The sequence below is a fragment of the Podarcis vaucheri genome, assembly GCF_965113315.1.
Source record: "Podarcis vaucheri genome assembly, chromosome: 4".
In the NCBI taxonomy this organism is placed as follows: Eukaryota; Metazoa; Chordata; class Lepidosauria; order Squamata; family Lacertidae; genus Podarcis; species Podarcis vaucheri.
In genome coordinates, this window is record NC_138762.1 from 29,230,413 (window position 1) to 29,256,723 (window position 26,311).

Consider the following 26,311-nt stretch of genomic DNA (forward strand, 5'->3'; position numbering starts at 1 on the left):
CCATTGGGCATATACCGCCCCCCAGGACAGAAGGCAGCCCTTGGATTTGAAGAGTTTCCTCACCTTGCTGTCGAGGCAGCCAACATAAAGAAAGGAGATTTTGATTGCCAAGCAATAGCAAGATTTAAAAATCAACCACCTTGAATTTGAGGGAAGCTCTGACAAACTGACTATCAAAAAGCTTCCTAGAAATAATTTTACACATGTGTTGATACTGGTATCAACTAATCTACTTGTTGCTTTTACAGTCAAATGTACCAAGAGCTGCTGAAATCCACCCCGTTTGTGGAATTTATAATATTTTGAAAACTAGTTGGGATAAGCATTACGATACGCTAAATATTTGAAGCCACTGTTTGATGAATATCTACAGTACTTAACTTCCATTTTGCTAACTATCTCAGAGGCATTCTTGATTAAGGGTGGTACAGAAATATACTGAATAAATGAAGTAATTACCTGCTCACACACAAATTTCTCATATGGTCCGGATAACTTGTCTCTGAAATCATAAACATATTCTTCAACCGCATTCTTTGCATCATTCCTTTCCTTCTCCAGTTTGTCTTGCATAATCATCTTGCCCTATTTGATTAACAAAAACTATTACATTAATTCATCAGATTCTGAAGACCAGGTAACTGTACTTGGCAAAAATGAAACACAAAGGTCCTTCAAAGACTTTGTTTACAATACTGTAAATATTAGTGAAACAAATGCAGTACTGTAAAGCTTTTAATTTATTCACATTTTTTAAATAGCCACCAATATAATATTAATCTTTTATTGCAATAATTTATATTATAAAGAAATAGTGAAAGAGAGAAAAAGGTGGGAAAGTGCGGGGGGGAGGAGAGAAAGAGAACAAAGATGTGTTACACACAGACACACACACACACACAGATACACACACACACACAGAGTAATATACTCCCATACATTCTCATATAAATTTATATAAGAATTTCCCAAAGAATCCTGGGAACTGAGTTTGTTAAGAGAGTTGTTGGAGACTCCTATTCCCCCTCACAGAGCTACAATTCTCAGAGTTCGCTGGGAAGAGGGACTGATCGCTAAAGCCACTCTGAGAATTTGGAGCTCTGTGAGGGGGAATAGGACTTTCCCAGCAGCTCTCAGAATCCTTAACAAACGACAGTTCCCAAGATTTTTGGGGGGGAAGCCCAAAGTGGTATGACCGGGCCTTAAATGTATAATGCAGATGGGGCCTGAGATTAAGACAAGTGGGACCTGCAACAACAAATAAGGATGTGTGGAGTGCTTCTGGCCAGTGCCCATTCCACCACCACCACCACCCCGGCTATGGTGCCCACTGAGCATGCATAGCCCTCAGAGGGTTGTTTAAGGATCTTGGGTTTCTTTGAGCATGCCAATACTTCCTCCCCACTCTGTGCGTGGGTGGTGACATCTTAGCAACTTAAGGTCTACCATTTGGAAGTTGTGACTGCTATTTGTATATACAATGCCCGACCCTCATTTCACACACCTCCGTTTCAATGTACATGTTGAGCAGGTCTCTTCCGAGCTGCCAGACCAAGTTCGCCTCAATAGGCAGCTCGACATTCTTCACTTTCATCTTGGGCTTTTTCGCTTCGGGAGGCTGGTCGTTCTTCTTTTCGTTTCCCTGGGGCGGACAGCAGAGAAAGAACATTGACACATCCCAGATTGGCAGGCGTTTCTCAGAAAGTCTGTTTTTAAAGTTCTCGCGCAATCTCAAGCGACCTTGATCCTGCCAACACACGTTGCCAGGAGCACCAGGTTGCTTAGAGTCTTTTGATGGGAGATTACTTTTATACCGAGTTAATTGAATTTCTACTTTTCCTTCGGCGGAAGGCATTAAAGGGTCACTCACTTTTCTGGCATCTGGGATTTTGTTTTCTTCAGAGGGAGTCTCAGGAGAAGGGGGAGACTGTGACGTCTGCAGACCATCTGTTTGTACCTGGGGCTGAGCTCCAGCCTCATGATTGCCCTGCTGGATAAAGTTCTGAAATGGGAGCCCAGGCACAAATGATGTGAACAGGACATGTACATGGATTCAGTAAGAATCTACAACAAATTTAATGCTCGATAACACACAGGCTGTAAACAAGATACCGCAAGAAGCTTTCCAAAACATATTCTTATTATAAAAAGTAAATCTGCCACTTGTGAGTGCATCACAAATAAGCATTTTGCCAGAGAGAAATCATTTGCAGTCGTCCAGATGTTGTTACACTAAAATGCCCAGCATTCCTGACTGAGGCTGATGGAAATTCAAATCCAAGTAGCCATCCCAATTATTGGAACCACTCCAAAGAGATGATCTACTCTGATAGGTGAATTGTGTACTATATCACAATTTATAATAATTATTAATGTGAATATATTAGTTATTGAATTTGTATATCGCCCTTCACCCAAAGATCACAGGGCAGTTCACAACATAATTCAAAATAATTCATAATTCATAATGCAATACACAATAAAACAAAATCCAATAACACTCCCTTCCCACAAACGTATTTAAAAGGCCATAGAATGTTCATCAGCCCAAAGTCCTGGTTGTAGAGAAACATTTTTCCCTGGAGCCGAAAGGTAAGTAATGAAGCTGCCAGGGGAGCCTTCCTGGGAAGAGCGTTCGACAATTGGGGACTCATCACGGAAAAGGCCCATTCTTGTGTTGCTGTCTTCTGGATCTCTTCAGGAGGCAGCACACAAAGAGGGGCCTCAGGTGATGATCGCAGTGTCATACGGGGAGAGGTGGCTCTTGAGATATTGTGGTTCTGAGTCATTTAAGGCTTTCTGGGTCAAAAGCAGCGCTTTGAATTGGGCCCGAAACTAACTGGCAGCTGGTGCTGTTGGGCCAGGATTGGTGTACTAGGCTCAAACCATCTTGTCCCCCGTGAGTAACCTGGCTGCCAAGTTCAGCACAGGCTGAAGTTTCTGAACCATCTTCAAAGGCAGCCCTACATATAACACATTGCAGTAATCTAACCTAGAGGTTACTAGAGCGTAGGCAACAGTAGTTAGGCTATCCCTGTTCAGACAGGGGCACAGCTGGGCCACCAGCCGAAGCTGATGGAAGGCATTCCTCGCCATTTCTATGGCTGCATACACATTATACCTTTGAAAGACATTCTTTACCTTAATTCACTCCTCACAGAGTTAAAATTCCAAGGGACCCTTAAACTACAGTGCCCAGAATTCTCAGTGTGCTTGGGTGTGTGCGTTTTAAAGGTACAGTGTTTACACAGCCTAATTCTCCCCATAAGGCTGTAGAATTACCTCCCTTCCCATTTTATAGAAAAAGAAAATAGAACAATAAAAAAGCTTCCTCCCTCTTAAGTAATTTTAAAGTATTCCAAGCAGACATACATAGGAATCTGCCTTATACATCATCTGTTCTGACTGGCAATGGTTCTCCAGGGTCACACAAAGGGAACAGCTATCTGAGCTATTTAATTGGGGGTGTCAGGGACTGAACCTCAGCCCTTCAACATGGAAATAAATGTGCCCTACCACTGAAGGATGGCCGTGTATTCCAGGTGAAGAAACCAACTTACATTAATGTCCTCCTCTGAAGGTTTTTGATTCTGAGCATCTACTACAGCCTCAACACTGTGATTTTCATTCTCTTCCTCTTTCATCTGCTCCACCATAGACGCAGTAGAGACACTAAATATGCCATGAGTATTGATGCGAACTTTCACCTTGACTTTAGTTTTCTCCCCATCATTCTGGGCTGCGATATTCTGGATAACGTATTTGCCTTTAAACAAGAGAGTGGTCCCAAAGTTAAGCACGGGAGTCGTAAATTATCCCCCAAACCATCCATTTCTAAAAGGCCCTCAACTATCGAGAGACACAAGACTAAAAAAGGATGGAAAATTTTCAAACTGTCTAGGACTTTTAATGCTTAAGAGTTGAAGCCAACGTTACTAGATCCAATGAAATGAATGGGCATGAAACTCCATTGCAATTATTGTTATTGTTTCAACAACACTGACACAACCAGTCGGCACTGCAATGTTAAAAAAAAATACTGGGGTGTACACAAAACCCCAGTGCTACTTTTTCTTTTTCTTTTTTAAAAAAGGAACTTTGTGCAACATTTCTGCAGTATACCACACAGCCAGAGATACAAATCTGCCAATGCCCTGGTTTCTGCAAAGCATTAAACCATAGTTAAAAACGGTTTAATGTAAACCAGCATGTTGGCACATGTTGCTGAAAAGCTCTCACTTCACTCATTTCCCACTCCTGCTGTTGCCATGTTAAGGAGCAAACAAACCAGAGCAAGGCTTGGCGCTACATGCAAACCAGGGCTGGTGGTTTGTTTCAGCCAAACAAATGATGAACAATAAGCTAAGAACCAATCTTGGTTTCCAGTCATGGTTGGTTTGGCGGGAAACTGCAAGTAATGCCAAGTGAGGCTCTGATTTTGTCTTTCTATCATAACACAGCAAGGGAGGAATGAAATTGGAGTTATATTAACCAGAGTTTAACATTATGTGCGTACCAGGCCATTATCAGACTAGCAATGCCAATTTTATATGGCTAAACACTGCCAAGGATTGAAATCTTAAGAACTTGGTGGATCAGGCCAGTCCAGCATCCTGTCCTCAGAGTGACCAACCAGATGCAGGATTCGACCACAAGAGCCCTCTCTCCTTCTGTGTTTTCCAGCAACCGGTATATTGTCTGAGAAGGGAACAGTCACTTACCAATCATTTTCTCAGGGTAGGGGGTGCCACCAGGATCAGAATAGAAAGCTTGGAGTTCAAATGGGCCTTTTCTGTAAAAAGTCAAGACTTTGGAAAAAGGGGCTGCATGATGCCTGCTGAACACTTCATGAATTCTAGTCAAAACAAACAAGAGGGAGAACAAGTTAGACATCTGTATTATTTTGAAGCCAACCTTACCTGCTGTAAAATGTGTATTGCACGTAATAATAATAATAGTAATATTTTATTTATATCCCACCCTCCCCAGCCAAAGCTGGGCTCAGAGCGGCTAACAACAGTAAAAGTAACATAAAATCACAATCAATAATTGAAATACATTCTAAAATCATTCTAAAATCAAATCAGAATCAAATTAATGGCAACCATTTGGCTAGAGTTCTATGAGGATTACCAAAGGAGGGGGTCAGGCTGTGCCTTGGCCAAAGGCCTGGTGGAACAGCTCTGTCTTGCTGGCCCTGCAGAAAGATGTCAAGTCCCACAGGGCCTTGTCTCTTGTGACAGAGCGTTCCACCAGACTGGAGCCACAGCCAAAAAAGCCCTGGCTCTGGTTGAGGCCAGCCTAACCTCTCTGTGGCCTGGGACCTCCAAGATGTTTTTGTTTGAAGACCGTAAGGTCCTCCGTGGGACATATCAGGAGAGGCAGTCCCGTAGGTAAGACTTTAATATCTAGGAGCTATTTATTTCAGGACTTGACTGGGCCAGATTACCTCTCTCACCAATATCATCTAAAGTATATCTTCCTATCCAGGAACATAGGAAGCTGCCTTATACTGAGTCAGACCACTGGTCCATCTAACTCAACCCTGTCTACTGACCAGCAGCAGCTCTCCAGAGTTTCAGACAGTATCTCTCCCAGCCCTACCTGAAGCCTGAACAGGAGATCTTCTGCACAAAACGCAGATGCTCTATCAATGAGGTACAGCGCTTCCCAAATCCCAACAGAGCTGCCTGCCTTCTACATCACCAGCCGTACCCATGTGGAATACAACATACAATGAGGTCTTATCTGTAAAATCCAAGGTACACAGGCCCCAATTGTGCAGCTGGCTAGCCCCAACTGGAGTTTCACGTTAACATTAGGAGGTCAGTTGTGCAAGAAGAGGATTTTCTGGGGGTGGGGTGGTGGTTTCTTACCCATCAGTATCTTCAGACTCTGTGCTCCACAGCAGTGATATTGGGAATGGAACGGATTCAGTGATGGAGAATTCTCGAACTTTAAAAGCTGGAGACAGAATTGCACACTAAGAGATAAAAAGATGGAATTAGAAAACCCCCCTAGTTAAAGTCTATCCATTGGCTAAGAGAAAGCAAGATGTGAGGAAGAAACAAGGGGATGGGCTACTGGTTTAGCCAAAGAGAAGTGACTAAACATCAGAGACAAGGAAGCATCTTCGTGTGCAGAAGTTATAACGGCAAAACCAATTTATGATGCAATCCTAGTGAGCCATGTTACCTGGAATTAAGTTATTATGTAACAACAAAAAAGGACCAGCTTATCTTGAGGACAGAAACAGCATCTTCTACACAAACAAGTCACCTGTTTTACTTTATTTGAACTCCCCCCCCCCCCCAGAAATAAAAAGTAATGCTTATTTTTGTGTCAATCTCATGAAAATTACTCTCTCGGATCTGCCTGAAAAGCAGTCTATAAATAGCATAAAGTAAACAATAAATATACTCTTGAGGTAGTACGTTAATTCAGAAGCTACAGATTTGCCATACAACTTGAGGATAACCAGTGAGGGAGGATGGGGGGAAAAATTCCCAGGACTTTTTTAGTTTTTCCGCATAAAATTTTTCCTTTTGCAAGCTCAAGCACAACAATAAATGGATGCCAACCACAAATGCCATGTAATGCAAGCTTGGAACCGTCAAACATTTGAAGTTTCATTTACTAAAGATAGGAGTGACAAGTTTCCCAATTATGCTAATTTGCATAGGGATTTTTTTCCCTGGGAAACTCATATCACTTGAGATGCGTGCCCGTTTACAAGTGAGAAAGTGGGTGACCATTAAAGGAAACAGAATTACATCATTCAAACAAAACCAGACAACACTAAAATCAGTTGCTAGGTACAAATATCCAGACAGATTCAACATGATATCAAGACTTGTTTTGGAATCATACATGTAATTAATAAGTACTTGTTTTTAACCTGTGGAGGAAAAGCTGCTGGCAGGGTGGGGGAGATTTAGAGCAGATTGATGCTGGATGGGTTAAAGCCCCACCACCCGCCACTTCTCCAGCAGAAATTCTCCCTTCCAAAGGCACCCCCAAAGTGTGGACCAGCTGAAGCCAAGAGACCCATCTCCCGGAAGGGGGGTGTTGCCCACACACCTGCAAGGCACAGCCTCTTGCGACAGCTTCGTCGGCGTTCAGGGTGGTGCTCACGTCCATGCCAAAGAACTTCCCGATCTTCTCTTTGACAGCTGGCATGCGTGTGGCTCCGCCGACAATTTCCACAGCATGCACATCCTCCACTTTGAGCTGAGTCTGGTCCATCAAGGAACGAAGGGGAAGCTCTATTTTTTGCAAGAGGTCAGCACACATTTCTTCAAACTGGGATCTAGGCAGGGAAAACACAAAGGGAAACCGAGGGCTGAGGCTTCCTTGGAGTTCAAGCAAGGCGGTCTATGGCGATTGCTCAACCCTGATCGCCTTGGTCGGTTCAAAAGCGAGAGAAAGCCTTTCGTCCGCACCCGTGAACTAGGGACAAAATGGAAGCGAAGGAGCTCCCCCAAGGCAGGTGTTTGATGGCAAACACACATTCACATATTGTGGCTGGAGACAAAGTCTTCAGAGCTTTCGCTTGAAAGGGGAGAAAGACAGGGGTGCTACTGTTAAGTTTAGACTTAATGGCAGTTACTTCCTCTTAGCAGGAGGAAGGGTGGGGCAAGGAGGCTGGAGTTGCGCAGTGAAGTTGATCCAGAGCGCTAGCACCCCCACAAACTTCTCTCCTCCTCGGTAAGCAAACCATTGCCAGGAAGCTAGCACTGCAGCGCCACCTCACTCCTGTGCCCGGTCAAGACAAGCATAAGGACAGTTCACTGGTGCCTCCATTCGTAGCTCCTGGACATGCCTAGAAAGGGCGACTTCACACATTTTACAAAGGATGGCCTTCAGCTACCGCATCCTGTAAGTGCGAAGACTTCCGCCTGCACAATTTCCTCTCCTCTTCCTGCCACTGTGTGCACCCTGCACCTTCCCCAAATCTGCTCCAGAGGATTGGGGAAACCCCTAGGACAGATTTAGGGGGTGTGCAGGGGGAGCAGAGGGGAAGAACGCCCCACAGAGCAAGCAGAAATCCTTGTGGTGACAGAACAGTAACGTAGAGCTATATCTGACGTGCTTCCTATGAAGTATAAACCTTCTCTTGTTTGTCTTTTTGTTCAAAGGTTTCCATGCAATCTATTCTTTCCAGTACAATTGAACCGCATCAGAGGGATCTCTCACCTATTCATCTTTCCAGACACGTCTATATCATTCATAAAGCATTCAATATTAAGTGGGATATCTGTGCTGTTTGAGCTCATTAGTTTTTTCAGCTTCTCACACTCCTGGTATAAACGAAGAAGGGCCCGTACTTTAGATTTGGGGTCCAGTTTGTACTTGGCTTTTATTTCAGCACAGAAGTGATCCACTAGTTTTTCATCAAAGCTTTTTCCGCCCAGAAAAGGATCAAAAGCTGTGCCAAGCACCTGGTTGGAAGAAAAGAAGGCAATGTTAGCTGCCCTACATAGCACCGTCATTCAAACCTGGAATGAAATGACTATTGATACGAAGGCTAAGCAAACGGCGCTACCAACCAGCGTTGTTTAATCATAACATTGACATCCATGTACAAACATACACAGAGCTCCCAGTGCATGCTAAATCAACACAGGCAGTACCAGTTTAAGGCCGGCTTGGAGAACATACTCAAATCACGCAGGCATAATTCATGGGTAAGATTCCGTCATTCCGTCTATTTCCGAAGTTCCGGTGTGAGAGTAGTTGCTCATGTGGCCGAAACGATACCACAATACAGATACACAAAAGACCCACAAAATTTACAGAAGCAAAACTAAAGCAAAGAGGCGCAGGGGACCCCAGGACTGTCCAATGGGAGTCGAGTGTGCTCATTGGCCACATCATGATGAACACTGGGACAGGTAACTCAGCAGAAGAATGAATGGAAAGGACAGGAGTAGATCACCAGATGGGGTGGAGCTGTAGCAATAAACAGCCCATCAGTGATGCCACTGCCATTCCCTGGGAGAGAGGGAGGTTGGAGTTGTGCAGGGACACCAACAGAGCCCATCTGGCACTCCCGTCAACATGCCCACAGTTAGCGACTTGTGCAAGCCAGTTGGTAGTTCACCACACCGCAACCCGTGTGATGTATCGTCCGAGTATGCAGAGCCTCAGTAGAGTCTTCTGGGTTTTCCTTCTCCCAGCAGACAGCTTCTTCCAGAGTCCCTAGTTGAGGGGAAAACTCCTCTCCCACACAGTGCAAAGCAACAAAGTGATCACTGTCTTCAGGAGCAAGGCAAAGCTAAACACGGCTATCTACTATATACAGTTCTTCTGGTTTCTGAATTAAATACAGTGGTACCTCGGGTTAAGTACTTAATTTGTTCCGGAGGCCCGTTCTTAACCTGAGACTGTTCTTAACCTGAAGCACCACTTAGCTAATGGGGCCTCCTGCCGCCGCCAAGCGATTTCTGTTCTCACCCTGAAGCAAAGTTCTTAACCTGAAGCACTATTTCTGGGTTAGCGGAGTCTGTAACCTGAAGCGTATGTAACCTGAGGTACTACTGTATACATATCTACAGAGAAATCTGCTGACACAATTGCCATGCTAGCCAACGCTGCTGTGCAAAACCCACAGCCTTTTCCTGACTCTCACAGATTCAGAGTCAGAACAGGACAGCACCAGGAGATGTAATTGGACCCAATGAAGGCAATGCCCCAGAGACTATTATACCTGTCTCTACATCCCTGAGCCAATGGGAGGGCGAATGACTCAGCAGTCACACACCCGATCTCTGTTGCTATGGTAACCCAGTGCACCTGGTCTCTTATCTCAGAACATCCAGATATGGGGGGTGTGCTGCTCAAGACATGAAACTAAGCATTGTGTTATTTATCCCATTGTTCATATTAAACGGATACAGATACAGCCCTGACCTCACTTGTCACCTCCCTCTCGCCTTCGTGGGAAGTAGCAGCAGCACTGCAGCCAGGACGCTCCTGCTGCGGCTCTGTCCCGCCTGACACGCCACTCCTAGCTGAACCACTCAGACCTCTGGCCCCAGTTGACCACATGCTGCTTGCTTTCTGTCCTGTTTGCAACACTCTGCACAGAGCTTTTCTCCTCCCCTTTCCAGTTTTTGCATTCTGCATCCACATTCCCGGAAATGAGTTTGCCAACAGGTCTGCTCCTATCGGCCCCTCGGGCTCTGCCTACCTTCACTTTACCCTTGTTAAAAGCGCAGGCGGAGACTTGAAATGCCGAGTAGCCCATATCTATGAACACCACCAATCGTGGTTTCTCTTCTGGAGCTGGAAGGTCCTGCTTGTAAATCCCGTAGTTCAGGGCCACTGGGAAAAGACAAACCATTGATGTTAAGTCAAAGCCGCTTAAGATAGCTAGAAAGTCAATGGCACTTCCGGCTGGGGAGGTGGAACTGCACTCAGCCCTGGTATACACTTGAGACAGCAAAGTTCGCTTGCTCAGAAATGTAGCAGAAAAGATGGAGAATAGCTCCAGTCTGCCTTTTCCCTTCACCATCCCCAACCACGCGGCCTTGATAAAAAGGTTAACAAGCTGACACCTAGTGCCCTTATGAACTCCAGAAGCAGTTTTCTGAGCTTACGCGTCTATCTGCTGGGAAAACTTACATGCCTGGACAGCACATTTTCACAATATGCTTTTGCATCGACGGTAGGTAAAGGTAAAGGTACCCTTGCCCGTACGGGCCAGTCTTGACAGACTCTAGGGTTGTGCGCCCATCTCACTTAAGAGGCCGGGGGCCAGCGCTGTCCGGAGACACTTCCGGGTCATGTGGCCAGCGTGACGAAGCTGCTCTGGTGAGCCGGCACCAGCACAGCACACGGAAACGCCGTTTACCTTCCCACTATAAAGCGGTACCTATTTATCTACTTGCACTTAAGGGTGCTTTCGAACTGCTAGGTGGGCAGGATCTGGGACCGAAAGACGGGAGCTCACCCCGCCACAGGGATTCGAACCGCCAACCATACGATCGGCAAGTCCTAGGCACTGAGGTTTTACCCACAGCGCCACCCGCGTCCCACTGCATCGATGGTAGGCGTGGCTATAATCATGAGGGGAGACACTTTGCTCTATGTAAACAGGAAGTAAATTTCATTGGCCCACCTGCTGTCATATCATTCATGAGCCTGAGACAATTCAAGCCCACAACCTGAGCAGTATCCAGCAGAGACCTCCTTTCAGGATCAGTGAAGAAAGTTGGAACCTAAGGGAAGCGATCACATAGAGGTATGGAGGGTTACCAAAAGTCCTGCTAATTTGTTTTTAAAATACAATCTCTCTGGGCTTCCTTTGCAGTAATTTAAAGGCACAGTATTTCAGCCCTGGCTACTAAGTTGGCCTCTCATTCACTGCCCCAGTGCAATCCTGATGGCTGATTTCAGCAAGGACATTGCATTGAGTAACATGCTGAGAAGACTGATTGATTTTACTAAGATGTGACTTTTCCTCAACGAGCTGTGCCCATAGTGGCTTATAGCACACATTCAAAACATCAAAATAGAGAACACTGGAAACACAAATATACAAGATACAAAACACGTCAGTAAATTCAAAATAATGAAAGTCAACAATTTAGCAAACACAGAATAAATTCAATATTACTAAACAAAACAAAAACAAAAAAAACTTCACCCAACCTATGCTTAAGTACATAAATATCAAGCAAATAAAAGTTAGCAGACAATAGGACGGGATATAAATGTTTTAAAATGCATATTCTCACACTTCTGCAGTTATTTTAAAAGGAATGGCAAACTGTAGCAACATGCAATATAATACATTTACATAATACGTTTGCAAAATTATAAATTCATGGAAAGGTGGCAAAAATCAGTTCCCTTTAAGTCTTCAACATAAGCCACCCAATTTTAAAACACACGTTGGTGGTTTATGCTGTAGAATTAATTTCATTTTTTTGCCAACTATGCATGTGGATGTATAATTAATTAAAAGCCTTATATTAACTTAAGAATTCATAATCATTGTGTATATGTTTACTGTATGATTTCTTTATGTCTTGGCTGTATCCAGTGCTCCACAAGCAGAACTCACCTTGTACAACGGAACTCTCCCCTTCTCTTCTCCTCCAGGCCTGTCCCCAAACTGCTTCAGAAGTTCCTCCAATATAGCTGATTTTGAGGGTGCAAGGGGGGGGGTGCAGGGAAGAGGAGAGGAGGGGAAGTTTCATTCCACCAGTGGAAGTCTCTTACATTGGCAGGAAAGGAATGTTGGATACTGCCCACAGTATTTCACACCACTTTGCACTAATACATGATATATGTGCTATTAGTACTTGTCAGTATCTGTTGTCTATTTCAATTACACTCACATACAGTCATACCTCGGGTTAAATATGCTTCAGGTTGAGCGTTTTCAGGTTGCATTCTGCAGCGATCCGGAAGTAACGGAACGGGTTACTTCCGGGTTTCGCCGCTTGCGCAGACGCTCAAAATGACGTATTACTCTTATAGATCTATAAGTAACCAAATGCAATGTTTTCTTTTCACATCTTAACAATGTCTCCACATTTACGTGGGTGTCCCAGAGTATTCCCATCGAGGTTTCTGTTTTGTTCTCCGCCTGCTTAGCTTCACTGATGCTGCAGCATCAGGTACCCCCCCATCACCCGCCGGGTCCAGTTATATTCAATATTCAAAGTTGCTTAGACACCTGCACAACAGGGCCTACAGGGTCAGCACAAGAGGAGACAAATACAAACCCAAGGTTAAATGGAGCTACTTACTGAAATAACGCAATCGGAGACAGGCTTTTTGAGGTTATTCTCTGCCGTCTCCTTCAGTTTCGTCAGTAGCATAGCTGTTATCTGCTCCACACTAAATAAATGCTCTTCGTCCATGTACATAACCTGAAGAAACGGAAAAAGAGTAAAGCAACTATTGCAGCAATTCCAGCTGGGCCGGAGCCAGGTCAGTCCACTATTATTCTTAGATTCTAATCACCAAAAATTCGTTCTACAAAACAATGATTTCCAAAAACATTTCCTATTGCACATCTGAAAGTCACAGCTAGCTGTGGATGAGCACCAGCCAGTCTGTGTAAATGAGCCGCACACACACACACACACCCTGAGAATGTGAGAAAACTGACAGGAGGCCAAGATCTGAGGAAAAGGCTGAAGTATGAGGGGCGGGGAAAAAGCCACAACAACCACATTCAGGTTTAAGATAAACTGTGGTTAATCATGACATGAGTAGCAGGGAGCCTTGCTCCCCTCCAGTATGGCCATGAGAAGCTTTTGCTTTCAATTAAGCACAGCTTAAGGGACGCGGGTGGCGCTGTGGGTTAAACCACAGAGCCTAGGACTTGCTCATCGGAAGGTCGGTGGTTCGAATCCCCACGACGGGGTGAGCTCCTGTTGCTCGGTCCCTTCTCCTGCCAACCTAGCAGTTTGAAAGCACGTCAAAGTGCAAGTAGATAAATAGGTACCACTCCAGCAGGAAGGTAAACGGTGTTTCCGTGCGCTGCTCTGGTTCGCCAGAAGCAGCTTAGTCATGCTGGCCACATGACCTGGAAGCTGTCTGCAGACAAATGCCGGCTCCCTCAGCCTACAGAGAAAGATGAGCGTGCAACCCCAGAATCGTCCGCGACTGGACACATTACAGCTGACTGGTGGTGCCTACAAACCCCTTTACCTCCCTCGTGACATCAAGTATAAGATGGGCAGACATGGCTGGGCCTAGAAGACCTAATGAGGTGAGCGGGCCAGAGATTCTCTACCCGACTCGACATTACCATCAAACCAAAGGTCATGGTTTGTCTTGCTCCAGACAAACCATGAGCTGCAGTCAAGGTTGGCATAGTGTGATGTACTCCCATTTATCTTATGAAAGGAGATTGGGGGGAAAAAAGTAAAATCATAGAAGTGATGAATTCGTCTTACCTTTATTCCAACATTTCCATTTTTCATTGGAACAACAGAGTAACTCAAGTGCTCTTTCTCCTTCTGGATAAAAGGATCGTTAAATGTACGGCCGTGGAATCTCTTGAAGTTAAACACCGTGTTCTTTGCATGGGTAATTAACTATAAATGGGGGGGGGGAGAGAAAACCCTGGTGACTGTCCATCTTGTCAAAGAAGATGCCAGAAGCAAACTGAGATCTATTGTCAACAAAGGCATATTTCAAGTTTAGGCATGTTTCAAGTTCTGTCTATTGCTTCAAGTTTCATTTATCATTACTAGTTAAAACTGGGGTGGGCAACCTTTTCTAACTGGCTCCTTCTCACTGGCCAACTTATACAGGTGGGAGGGACACAATAATTTACTTAACTCATTAGTATTATTTTTTAAAGTAACTCAAAGCATCTTGCAACATTAAAAATATAGCATTAAAACAAGCATAAAACTAAAGCAGAGTAAAATCTGTAATTCATTCATATTTTTAAAGGGCAGGACTAATGCATACCACCCACTGAAGGAAGCCAGAGATAATGAAAAGTCAATGGCCTGGTAGAAACACTTTTGCCTGGTGCCTAAAATTAAGTTATGAAAGCACAAGGTAGGCCTCCCTGGGAAATGCATTCCAATAAAAAGCAGCTGCTACTGAGAGGATCTGTTCTTGTGTCAAAATTCTCTGCTCCTCCCTTGAAGGGAGCACATGGATGGTGAGAACAGGATCCAGGTTGGTCCATGTGGGGAGAGACTGTCCTTGAGGTATTGGGGATTTAAACCACATAAGGGTCTATGGGTCAAAACCAGCACTTTGAACTGAGCACAGAAACAAAATTGGTGACAGAATTGATTTTACATGCTCAGACCGTCTTAACGTCAGTCATCTGGCTGCCGAATTCTGCACCAGTTGCAGTTTCTGAATCAACTTCAAAGGAAGCCCCGTGTACATGGCATTAAAATAATCTAACCTAGAGGCTACCAGAGAAAGGATAACTGAAAGGAGGCTGTTTCTGTTCAGAGAGGGGTGCAGCCTCAAGCAACAGTCCAGCTATGCGCCTGCTACTTTGGAGGGAATGTAGCCCCATCAAGAACAGGGGATCACACACTAACAGTGCCTCAGTCTTGCCAGGATTGAGCTTCGGTTTATTGGATCCCATCTGGTACGCAACCCAAGGAAAAACATATCCACTGCCACACTTGGACAATGCACTCCAAAACTCTGGATGAGCTCCCTCAGCAGTTTCATGTAGACGTTGAAGAGAATGAGGTCACGCTAGAAGAGGGATAGGGAATGTCCAGCCAGTGGGCTCATCTTGGCTTGCCAGAAGGTCCAATTTGACCTGAGGGGATATTTCCCCCAACCAACCCCACCTGTCAATCAATTGACCCAACACCATGTTTGATCCTGGCAGTGGGGCTCAGTCTTGCTGGGTTTTGGTCCACCAGTGTGCTTCCTTGTGAGGAACATTCTGGTGAAGCAGACCCCCCGAGCAGCGGCATAGCTAGCCGCTCGGGTGCCCAGTGCAGCGCGCACGTCCTGCAGCCAGGGGCAGGGTGAGCTACCCATAGGGGCAGGGCACGCTGCGTGGAGCCTCTCCGCCACCTCAGCTGTAGGGCAGCTGAGGGAGAGGCGGTGGGCAGACGCAAGCCCCACGCTGCCATTTCAGGTAGCGCGGAGCCTGCAAGCGCCCAAGCCACCACGTCACTCCCAGGTAAGTGCCGGCCCCTGCGGTGTGGCGCCCAGTGCCAGCCGCATTTCATTACGTTTGTTGACTGAACTAAAAGTTTTCGTGAGCCTATTTTTAAAAACTCACATTTTTGTCATTTTGTCACACCCCCCCTCCGTGATGATGATGATGAAGAAGAAGAAGAAGAAGAAGAAAATGAGGAGTTTGGACTTGATATCCCGCCTTTCACTCCTCTTAAGGAGTCTCAAAGCGGCTAACATTCTCCTTTCCCTTCCTCCCCCACAACAAACACTCTGTGAGGTGAGTGGGGCTGAGAGACTTCAGAGAAGTGTGACTGGCCCAAGGTCACCCAGCAGCTGCATGTAGAGGAGCGGAGACGCGAACCCAGTTCACCAGATTACGAGTCCACCGCTCTTAACCACTACACCACGATGACACCTGACCCCAATCCCTGCAGGTCATGATGTTTGATGATTGATAGGTGAGTGGCCTCCATCTACAATTCAGATTTGGCTTTGATAGACAGATGAATAATATATGTAGCACCATCTGTTTACCTGGTACTTTAAAAAGCAGCAGCAAAGGGGGACAGGCCCCTGGCCCATCTGATGAGTTTCTGGGTCCCTGGAAAGCCCAAGCAGTGTAGAAAACAGCTACTTGAAGGGCTACACTCAGCATTTGCTCTCTGCCCAGTATAGGAACATGGGAAAAGATCTACTGGATTAGGAAAAAGTCCAGCATCTAGCCTAGCACCCTGTTTTCACAGTGGCCAACCCAATGCCTTTGGAAATCTCTAAGCAGAGCATGAGTGTAATAGTCCTCTCCCCATCTGTCAGGTCTAGCAGCAGGTATTAGTATAATTTCAGCAACCTACATTCTGAGAAGCAGCATGGGTAATTGATTTATTTTTTCTATTCCCAGTGTCTTATTTTCAAAACAGCCACCTTACTAATTTCCCAGTGTAATTTCCCTTGCTGTTATTCAGAAAATGACTCACTTGGTTCTTAGCAGACACTCCAATTGCCCTGTTCTTGGACCCAAACGACACCACCGATCTGAAAAGAAAGTAATCCACCAGTGATTATAATATACACAGTAAATTGCCATTGGTTGAGAGGCTGGTGGGCTTCTCTGATATCATTCGATGAATCTAAAAACATGCACTTGTAAACATTTCCTTCTGCACCTTACATTTAAAGCGCTCTCTGGCAGTCATTGCTTCCCCCAAAGAAACATGGGTACTATAGTTTGTGGAGGGTGCTGGGAATTGTAGCCCTGTGAGACATCTCCCAGTGACTCTGTTAGGAGCCGGCCAGAGTGGCTGGGGAAACCCAGCCAGATGGGTGGGGTACAAATAATAAATTATTATTATAACCGCTAAAGTGGTATAGTAAAGGTAAAGGACCCCTGACCATTAAAGTCCAGTCGTGACTGACTCTGGGGTTGCGGCACTCATCTCGCTTTATTGGCCGAGGGAGCCGGAGTACAGCTTCCGGGTCATGTGGCCAGCATGACTAAGCCGCTTCTGGCAAACCAGAGCAGGTCACGGAAACGCCGTTTACCTTCCCACCGGAGCAGTACCTATTTATCTATTTGCACTTGGTGTGCTTTCGAACTGCTAGGTTGGCAGGAGCAGGGACCAAGCAACGGGAGCTCACCCCGTCACGGGGATTCGAACCGCCAACCTTCTGATCGGCAAGTCCTAGGCTCTGTGGTTTAACCCACAGCGCCACCTGCGTAGCAGTGCTTTAAATGGATAGTGTGGATGTGGTCAGGAAACAGCATTTTTAAAGCCGTGCATTACAACAGCATCAGTTCATGCCTACCTAATAGTGACTGCCTGTGTCAGCACTGTGAAGATACTAAAAACATAACTTCTGCCCAAAACTACAGGAATACTTCATTTCTACAAAGATTTACATATTTGCTGCTGCAGGTAATTGTGTTGAAATGACCTAAGTCCCAATAGAACGGCACCATATGGCACAGTTAAGAGCTGACAGTGCTGATAATTTAAAATATGCAAAGGCTGGAATTTTCCACATTTGATCTTGAATCACAGGTCAATTGGTCAGGGGGTCAAGACTGCTTGAAGGAAATCCCTCAGCCACCCCCCCCCAGCTTGTTATGAAAGGAAGAGCTGTACAAAACCGGTAATTTAATCAGAGTGGAAACAAAACTCAGGGCAGTGGAGCTCTCTGCAAGGCAAAGGACGGTAACAGGTATTATGGAAACAGCAGCCCTGGGTGCAATACATTCCCTCCATAATGGGCAGCGGAACTTTCTTCTGTCCTGATGCCGCTATGCTCTGAGTTTCCATGCCCATGGGTCATCTACTTGAACCGCCTGAAATGCAGGAATATGCACCCACACGGGTTTCAAACCCATGACCTTGGTGTTATCAGCACCATGCTCTAACCCAGGGGTAAGCAAGGTTTTTGTGGTTTGGGCCGGTTCACGTCCTGCAGACGCTGTGGTGGGCTGGAGTGTGTGCTCGCGCACGCACTAACGCTATTTCCGGCATGGAAGAAGTGCACGTAGCTTCCCATTGGCCGCAGGAGCTTCCTGCAGCCAATGGGAAGCCCGCCAGTGTCGTGGAAGGTGGTCCCCGCTTTGCTCTGAACTGGTTTAGTGTGGCCCATGGGAGCCGCTAGTGGCCCATGGGCCTTAGGTTGCTGACCCCTGCTCTAACCAACTGAGCTAACCAGCAAAACAGGGTTGGGGAAAGAAACCATGTGATGACTTCAGGATTGTTTTTTTAAAAAGTTTTTTTTTATATATAAAAAAGATATATTGTAAAGTTATTTTTGTAAAACTACAAAGCAGAGTTCACCATCCTTTTTGAACCAACAGACACATTCTGAATTTTTAGAAAGTGGGACGGGCACCACTCACAAAATGGCTGTTATGGGGGATGGCAGAACACTAAATTAGTCATTGCTTCTTCCTCAACCCAGGGAAAACTAGTCAGCTATGTCCTGCTGGTCCTTAGTGTAGAAATCATACAATATTGAATTCTACTCCCCACTCCACCCGGACACACAATGATGCCATTGCTGTAAAATAACAAGAGGAAGGATTTCATAGTACCAAGAAAAATATACAAGGTGCCCACATCACACACTTTGCATATTCAGCTCTCAATTTCCCCCAAAGACCACTCATATCACACATTCATACAAACCTCCCTCTGCTCTCTCTCTCTCTCTCTCTTACACAGCTACCTCTCTCCCTCTCGGAGGCAGCAAATACATACTTCTTCCTCTCTCACACACATATGTGGGTATCCACATATGGATTTTTTTTCAGGAGGGAGGGAAGCAAAACAAAACCCTGAAATGGCAAAGCAGGCTACTTTTGCACAAAACTTTGAAGAATGGTGTCTGTACATTTTTGCCTCACACCTCGGGTTCTAAAAATGCTGGAAACTTGCTACTGCTTTTTTAAAATGAAAGCTGGGAATCTGGGGATATAGTTGACCCTTTGAGGGGGTCTGGTCTAAAGAAAGTAATTACACTTGCAACGTCTTTAAAAATTACCCCTGTCATAGTTGTACAATTCATACACAAGTGATCCTAGTCTGATAAACCAAGATCTATCAGATTGGGAATGACCTTTCCATCCTCGCCCCTTCTTCCCTTGAGCACCTGGCTTAGATGAAGGTTTCTTACATGACTGCTTTCCACATCACCCAAATCGAGGGAATTATGCGTTAAGAGCTCCCTCTATACTGGTATACTGACAAGGAAAGAACACTTCCTACATCACTTCTGATCAGTCCAATAAACGATAGTATTATGCTTGAACTGCGCAACTGAGTTATTTTCTATGAAAATAAATAACGGGGACAAAGTATTGAAAATACAGCACAATACATCAGATACTCCATTGCTCTGATAAACACAAGACAGGGGGTCTGGGGCTTGTGCCAAGTCAACAAAGGCATTAGAATTGAGCCTCTGTCTCAAAGGTATGTCGCTGTATAGCAGGCACAGGCAAACTCCGGCCCTCCATAAGTTTGGGACTACAATTCCCATGACCCCTAGCTAACAGGACCAGGGGTCAGGGATGATGGGAATTGTAGTCCCAAACATCTGGAGGGCCGGAGTTTGCCTATGCCTGCTGTATAGCTTGTATAAACAAGTGCAAAGTGATGCATGTTGGGCCCAATTTTAATTTTTTTACATACAGTATGCTTGTGTGGTCTGAACGGACAGTGAATGACCAGGAATGAGACCTTTGGATCATACCACATAGCTCAATGAAGATGTTGACCCATTGTGTGGCATCTGTGAAAACTGTGTACATTTCTGCTAGCCTCGCTGCAAAAAGGTTATTGTAGAGGTGGAAAGGTTTCTGAAAAGGGCAACCACAATGATCAAAGGGATGAAGCAACTTATCTATGCGGAAAGATTGCAGCATTCGGGCCTTTAGATAACAGACAAACAAAAGACCAAATGATAGGAGCGTATAAAATGATTCATAGCATTGAGAAAGTGGATAGAGCAAAGTTTTTCTCCCTGTCTCATTTATTATAATTATTGTTTATTAAAATTCTATACCATTTTATGGCATTCTATACTTTATAAATTCTATACTTCATTTCAAGGATTACAGGGTGATTTACAGTATAAAAACACAAGCCAGAAGCCACTGAAGAAAAGGCAGTTCTTGTGTTGCCACCCTCTGGACCCCAACAAGAGGCACACAAAAAAGGGCCTCAAATGATGGGTGCAGGGTGCAGCTTGGTTTAGATGGGAAGAGGTGGTCCTTGAGGTATTGTGGTCCTGAGCACTAGACCTGGGGACATCCAATGAAGCTCGATGTTGGATGATTCAGGACAGACAAAAGAAAGTACTTCTTCACGTGATGTATGGTTAAACTATGGAATTTGCTCTCAGAAGCAAACAGGGAGGGGAAGAAGAGGAGTTGGGGAAAACGCCAAGTTCTACACAAATTGCGGAATATACTCTGCTGGATCAGGCCAAAGGTCATTCTCGTTCACTTTTCTGTTCTCTGTTCACAGTGATCAGCTAAATGCTTGTTAGGAAGTCCACATGCAAGATCTGAGTGCAACAGTGCTCTCCTCACCTGATGTTCAGAGACATATTGCTTCCAACACAGAAGGCAGGACATACAGTGGTACCTCAGGTTACATACGCTTCAGGTTACAAATTCCGCTAACACAGAAATAGTACCTCAGGTTAAGAACTTTGCTTCAGGATGAGAACAGAAATTGTGCTCTGGTGGTGTGGCGGCAGCGGGAGGCCCCATTAGCTAAAGTGGTACCTCAGGTTAAGAACAGTTTCAGATTAAGAACGGACCTCCGGAACGAATTAAGTACTTAACCTGAGGTACCACTGTATTCCACTCAGATACAATATATTCTAGGGATTAAAATGTTGCTTATTTACAAATAGCTTTTATGAACAATTGCATACCCCCTATGATGGAATCCTGAACATCTGGGGAAAGGCTGTGGTACAAAAATGGCTTTAAAACAGAGCTTTCCAAACTTTTCATGTTGGTGACACACTTTTTAGACATGCATCATTTCGCAAAACAGTAATTCCATTTTACTAGCAAATGGGAGGTTAAATGAAATCATTTTGATGAATGCAAGACAACAGTGTTTTTATGGCATTTAAAGATTAACAATGCATAAGCTTTCACTTAGGCAGTTTTGGGTGTGGAAATGGGCGCTTGTCCATGGTCTCCCATCCCTATGGCATCTCAACTTTCTAGAGTTTACCAGTCTAACCTTTATCTCAAAGGCCCACTCTGGGTTGATGCTCCACCCTATTGAGATAGGCAGAAAAAAACAGTTTATTCACTTGCTTGCATCCTCTGTCTCTATCCGGAGGAGAGAAAACTACAGAAGCTTCTAGATCCTGGTCTAAGCTTCCTGAGTATTAGTCCATCTCCCCATAGCTGCACACGATCCAGCAAGCTCTTCTTTCCAACTGCATCATCACTCTCCCTCTCCCACTTCCTTAGCACCTAAGCACTAAGTAGGTGGAAACTGCTTGGTGATAGGAAGTGAAGGGGACACAGATTGTGAAGAGGCACTGCAGCATAATCTCTGCCCCCCCCCCTTCAATCAACAATCCAAGAAAAAGGCAATACTCAACATCTTCTCCCTATATACACGCCCACCATAGGCTAAGGGAAGCGTGAGAGAGTTCATTTGCTTCTATGATGCTCTCTTAAATTTCCATGCATGAGATGTTGGAAGTAAGCGGCAAGGGTGAGAGGAATGCAACAAAACTGAGCTTTCTGGGTGGAATATATACACACACACGTGTGAAATAAGAACCGTTTGCCACGTTCTAGGCAGCTCACATATCTTGGAAAGAATTAAATATCCCTCCTAGGCGCCCCCCCCATTTAATTCAACACAGCTGGATCCGCTTCTAAGAAAGAGCCGCAGTCCTGGGCACAGCTACTTGAGAGCAACCTCCGCTAAACTCAACGGGACTCATTTACAAGGAAACGTGCTTACTTGCAAGTAAATGCCACTGATGTCTCCGTGGTTAGAATTGGGGATGTAAAAAAAAAAAAAGGCCAGCGGATGTCTGGCTTCATCGTGCGTGGGTAACCACCAAGCCTATTATTAATTATTAAAGAAGGCTGTTACCTGATCGCTACTTACTCCCGAGTAAGCCCTATATACACTCAACGGGGTTTGCGTGAGAGCAAAGATGCAGAGGACCACTTCCATCAGATGCAGGCATTGTCGCCTTCAGTTTGACACAGGTGCATCGCACGCCTGCATTTGCAAAGCCCGCAATCTTCTCTCCCTTCATGGCAGGGAGGGCGACCCTCTTTCTGCCCCGGGCCCTTTGACGGGGAGATCTCGCCTGCCTGCCTGCGACACCCCCCCCCACCCTCCGGATCTGTTACTCACGGGGTGCACCGGTCACTGAACTCGTTGGCCACGGTCTCTATACCCCCGGCTCTGGCCACCGCCACGTAGCAGCTCTGCGAGCCCAAGTCAAAGCCCACCACGGCCATGGCGGGGCTCCCTGCGCCGGACGCTGCTGGGGAAGGTATGGATCCGCTCGGCTCTCCCCCGCTGCAGGTGCAACCCTCGCCCAGCCGCCGCCGCAGCAAAAGCCGCGCCCTGCCTGCCTTCCTGCCTGCGCGCGAAAATCTCTGCCTCCGGCGAGGAGGCTGAAATGTGACAATGGGCAGAAGTTTCCAGAAACTGCGACAAGCTCCTTAGCCGGCTCCACGTGCGGCTTCCGCTTCCGCCTTTCTCCGGCGAGCTCGAGCCCTCCCAGCCAATGCAGAGGCCGGGAACCCGGTGACGTCCGCCGTTGCCCGGGCGACGGCGGACGCCGCGCCGCCTGCCTCCGCCCGGCAGCTCGCGAACGTTCCAGACTGACGCAGGTAAGAGGCGTGGACCGGGGAAGTTCGCGTGAAGGCATGCGCGGCCGGGCCGTGGGTGGCGCTTTCCTTGCGCCGTGAAATGGGACGGGAAGTGGAATGATTCGGAGTTGTTGTTAAAAGGCGCTCTCGGCTTTTCTTGGCGGGTGTGCTATATAGAGTGGGCTCTTTAAGCGGGAAAGTGATGCGTGTTTGCTAAAAGAGTGACAGTTCTAGTTCTGCGTCATTTGTAACCTACGGGCTTGTTTAATTCATCGGGTTGTCATGATGACTCTTTTTTCACCCTCTGAAACTCCGCTATCGCCACTCCCGAACATAGCTGTCAACTTTCAGATTTGAAAATAAGAGATCAGCAGCCTTACCTGTCCAGGGGACAGTCTACGGGATATCTAACAATCCGGGATATCAGCGGGAAGCAGCGCTGGAATAAAGGGATTTCCCGCAAAAAAAGGGAAGGTTGACAGCTATGCTCCTGAAGTACTATAAAATTGTCATTATGCAGAGCAGTGCTATTATATTTACCCGCAAGGTACAGCCCGCTGAATTCAATGGCAATTATTTCCTAGATTCGTGGGATTTTAGAGTTGGTAGGTATCCCTGTACCCTCTCGCCCTCCCACAAACACATTTTAAATATATTGGATGTTAGTCAGCCCAAGGCCTGGCTGATGAGGAACGTTTTCACCTTGCGCCTACAGATGTATAGTGAAGGTGCCAGGTGAACCTTTCCTGGGAAGAGCATTCCACAAATGGGGAGCCACTGCAGAAAAGGCTCATTCTTGTGTTGCCACCTGCCAGACCTCTCCTGCAGAGGGCACTTGAAGAAGGGCCTCATTTGATGACAGCAAGATCTGGGTCAGTTCATATATGGAGAGGCAGGCCTTGAGTTATCTGGACATTGTGTAGAGATAAATGAGCTTTCCACCCTAATACGTAGTATATTTCAAAGCTTTACCACAATACAGTCTTAAATACTAGTTACAAAAAAATTAAACATTATACAGAACATAAACATTATACGGAAACAAAGTAGCATTGCTTTCAAGTAGTAGGCAATGCCATTCAGTCCTTTATGCAGTTCAGTAAATTTTCCTTTCTGGTCACAGAGATCCTAAGCTTGTTCATTACGGAGATTAGCTTTGACTGCTGCTACTGGTAGCTGTCACTGACTTCTTAAGTTTCTCTCCTGTGAGAGATCTGCAATTTCCACCAATGAGTCATCATCAAGTAGCTTAACCCTCTGAAATGGAAAAACACCAGCTTTCTACTTTCACCCAGAGTGAAACCTCTGGCTTAATGTAAACATCTCTGCTTTGCAAATGCAAAGCTTTACATAAGCTTTAACCTCGATGCATACAAGTATTACATTTTATGTGTATTTAACATCAGAGTGGCTTACAAAAATCAGTGTAAGATGCTCACAGTCTAAAAAAGATACGGCACAAGAAAAAGGAATGGGAGGGAAGAGGAAAAAGCAAGCTCAGGTTCTTAATGTTACACGTCTTATAACATAGTTACAAAGCTCAGTCTATTCAAGTTACAGGTAGGTAGCCGTGTTGGTCTGCTGTAGTTGAAACAAAAAAACCCAAAAACCTTCCAGTAGCACCTTAGAGACCAACTAAGTTAGTTCTTGGTATGAGCTTTCGTGTGCATGCACACTTCTTCAGATACACACTTATCCGAATAAGTATTGCATGCACACGAAAGCTCATACCAAGAACTAACTTAGTTGGTCTCTAAGTAATAATAATATAATAATAATTTATTATTTATACCCCGCCCATCTGGCTGGGTTTCCCCAGCCACTCTGGGCGGCTTCCACAGAAACCAAAAAACACTAAAATATCATACATTAAAAGCTTCCCTGAATAGGGCCGCCTTAAGATGTTTTCTGAATGTCAGGTAGTTTTCCATCACCTTGACATCCGATGGGAGGGCATTCCACAGGGCGGGCGCCACCACCGAAAAGGCCCTCTGCCTGGTTCCCTGTAGCTTCGCTTCTCGCAATGAGGGAACCGCCAGAAGGCCCTCGGCGCTGGACCTCAGTGTCCGGGCAGAACGATGGGGGTGGAGACGCTCCTTCAGGTATACTGGGCCGAAGCCGTTTAGGGCTTTAAAGGTCAACACCAACACTTTGAATTGTGCTCGGAAACGTACTGGGAGCCAATGTAGGTCTTTCAAGACCGGTGTTATGTGGTCTCGGCGGCCGCCCCCAGTCACCAGTCTAGCTGCCGCATTCTGGATTAGTTGTAGTTTCCGAGTCACCTTCAAAGGTAGCCCCACGTAGAGCGCATTGCAGTAGTCCAAGCGGGAGATAACTAGAGCATGCACCACTCTGGCCAGACAGTCAGCGGGCAAGTAGGGTCTCAGCCTGCGTACCAGGTGGAGTTGGTAGACAGCTGCCCTGGATACAGAATTGACCTGTGCCTCCATGGACAGCTGTGAGTCCAAAATGACTCCCAGGCTACGCACCTGGTCCTTCAGGGGCACAGTTACCCCATTCAGGACCAGGGAGTCCTCCACACCAGCCCGCCCCCTGTCCCCCAAAAACAGTACTTCTGTCTTGTCAGGATTCAACTTCAATCCATTAGCCGCCATCCATCCTCCAACCGCCTCCAGGCACTCACACAGGACCTTCACCGCCTTCACTGGTTCTGATTTGAAAGAAAGGTAGAGCTGGGTATCATCTGCATATTGATGGACACCCAGTCCAAACCCCCTGATGATCTCTCCCAGCGGCTTCATATAGATGTTAAAAAGCATGGGGGAGAGGACGGAACCCTGAGGCACCCCACAAGTGAGGGCCCAAGGGTCTGAACACTCATCCCCCACCACCACTTTCTGAACACGGCCCAGGAGAAAGGAGCGAAACCACTGTATAACAGTGCCCCCAGCTCCCAACCCCTCTAGACGGTCCAGAAGGATGTTATGGTCGATTGTATCAAAGGCCGCTGAGAGATCCAGCAGAACTAGGAAACAACTCTCACCTTTGTCCCTAGCTCGCCGGAGATCATCAACCAGTGCGACCAAGGCAGTTTCAGTCCCATGATGAGGCCTGAACCCTGATTGGAAGGGATCCAAATGGTCCGCATCCTCCAGGCGTGCCTGGAGTTGTTCAGCAACCACACGCTCAATCACCTTGCCCAAGAATGGAAGATTTGAGACTGGGCGATAGTTGGCCATACTGGCCGGGTCTAAAGATGGTTTTTTAAGAAGCGGTTTAATGACCGCCTCTTTCAGCGGATCTGGGAATGTTCCCTCACAGAGGGAAGCATTCACCACCCCGCAGAGCCCATCGCCCAGCCCT

The 26,311-nt window shown here is 46.0% G+C and overlaps 1 protein-coding gene across 3 annotated transcripts in view; it reads right to left on the reverse strand.

The window, feature by feature from the left end:
* Positions 1–26,311, reverse strand: part of HSPH1 (heat shock protein family H (Hsp110) member 1) — a gene marked incomplete at its 5' end in the record, with an annotated part of 45,691 nt that overhangs the window by 5,679 nt on the left and 13,701 nt on the right. The window contains 14 exons of one of the 3 annotated variants that reach the window (XM_082220271.1): positions 460–585; positions 1,505–1,642; positions 1,871–2,002; positions 3,561–3,766; positions 4,722–4,855; positions 5,877–5,983; positions 7,081–7,309; positions 8,197–8,441; positions 10,193–10,326; positions 11,123–11,222; positions 12,762–12,884; positions 13,920–14,060; positions 16,614–16,671; positions 22,524–22,865. In XM_082220271.1, the coding sequence (XP_082076397.1) occupies positions 460–585; positions 1,505–1,642; positions 1,871–2,002; positions 3,561–3,766; positions 4,722–4,855; positions 5,877–5,983; positions 7,081–7,309; positions 8,197–8,441; positions 10,193–10,326; positions 11,123–11,222; positions 12,762–12,884; positions 13,920–14,060; positions 16,614–16,671; positions 22,524–22,630 (1,980 nt within the window). Of the gene's footprint in view, positions 1–459; positions 586–1,504; positions 1,643–1,870; positions 2,003–3,560; positions 3,767–4,721; positions 4,856–5,876; positions 5,984–7,080; positions 7,310–8,196; positions 8,442–10,192; positions 10,327–11,122; positions 11,223–12,761; positions 12,885–13,919; positions 14,061–16,613; positions 16,672–22,523; positions 22,866–26,311 lie in introns of those variants that run through there. The other 2 variants (XM_082220270.1, XM_082220269.1) reach the window with 2 other exon arrangements.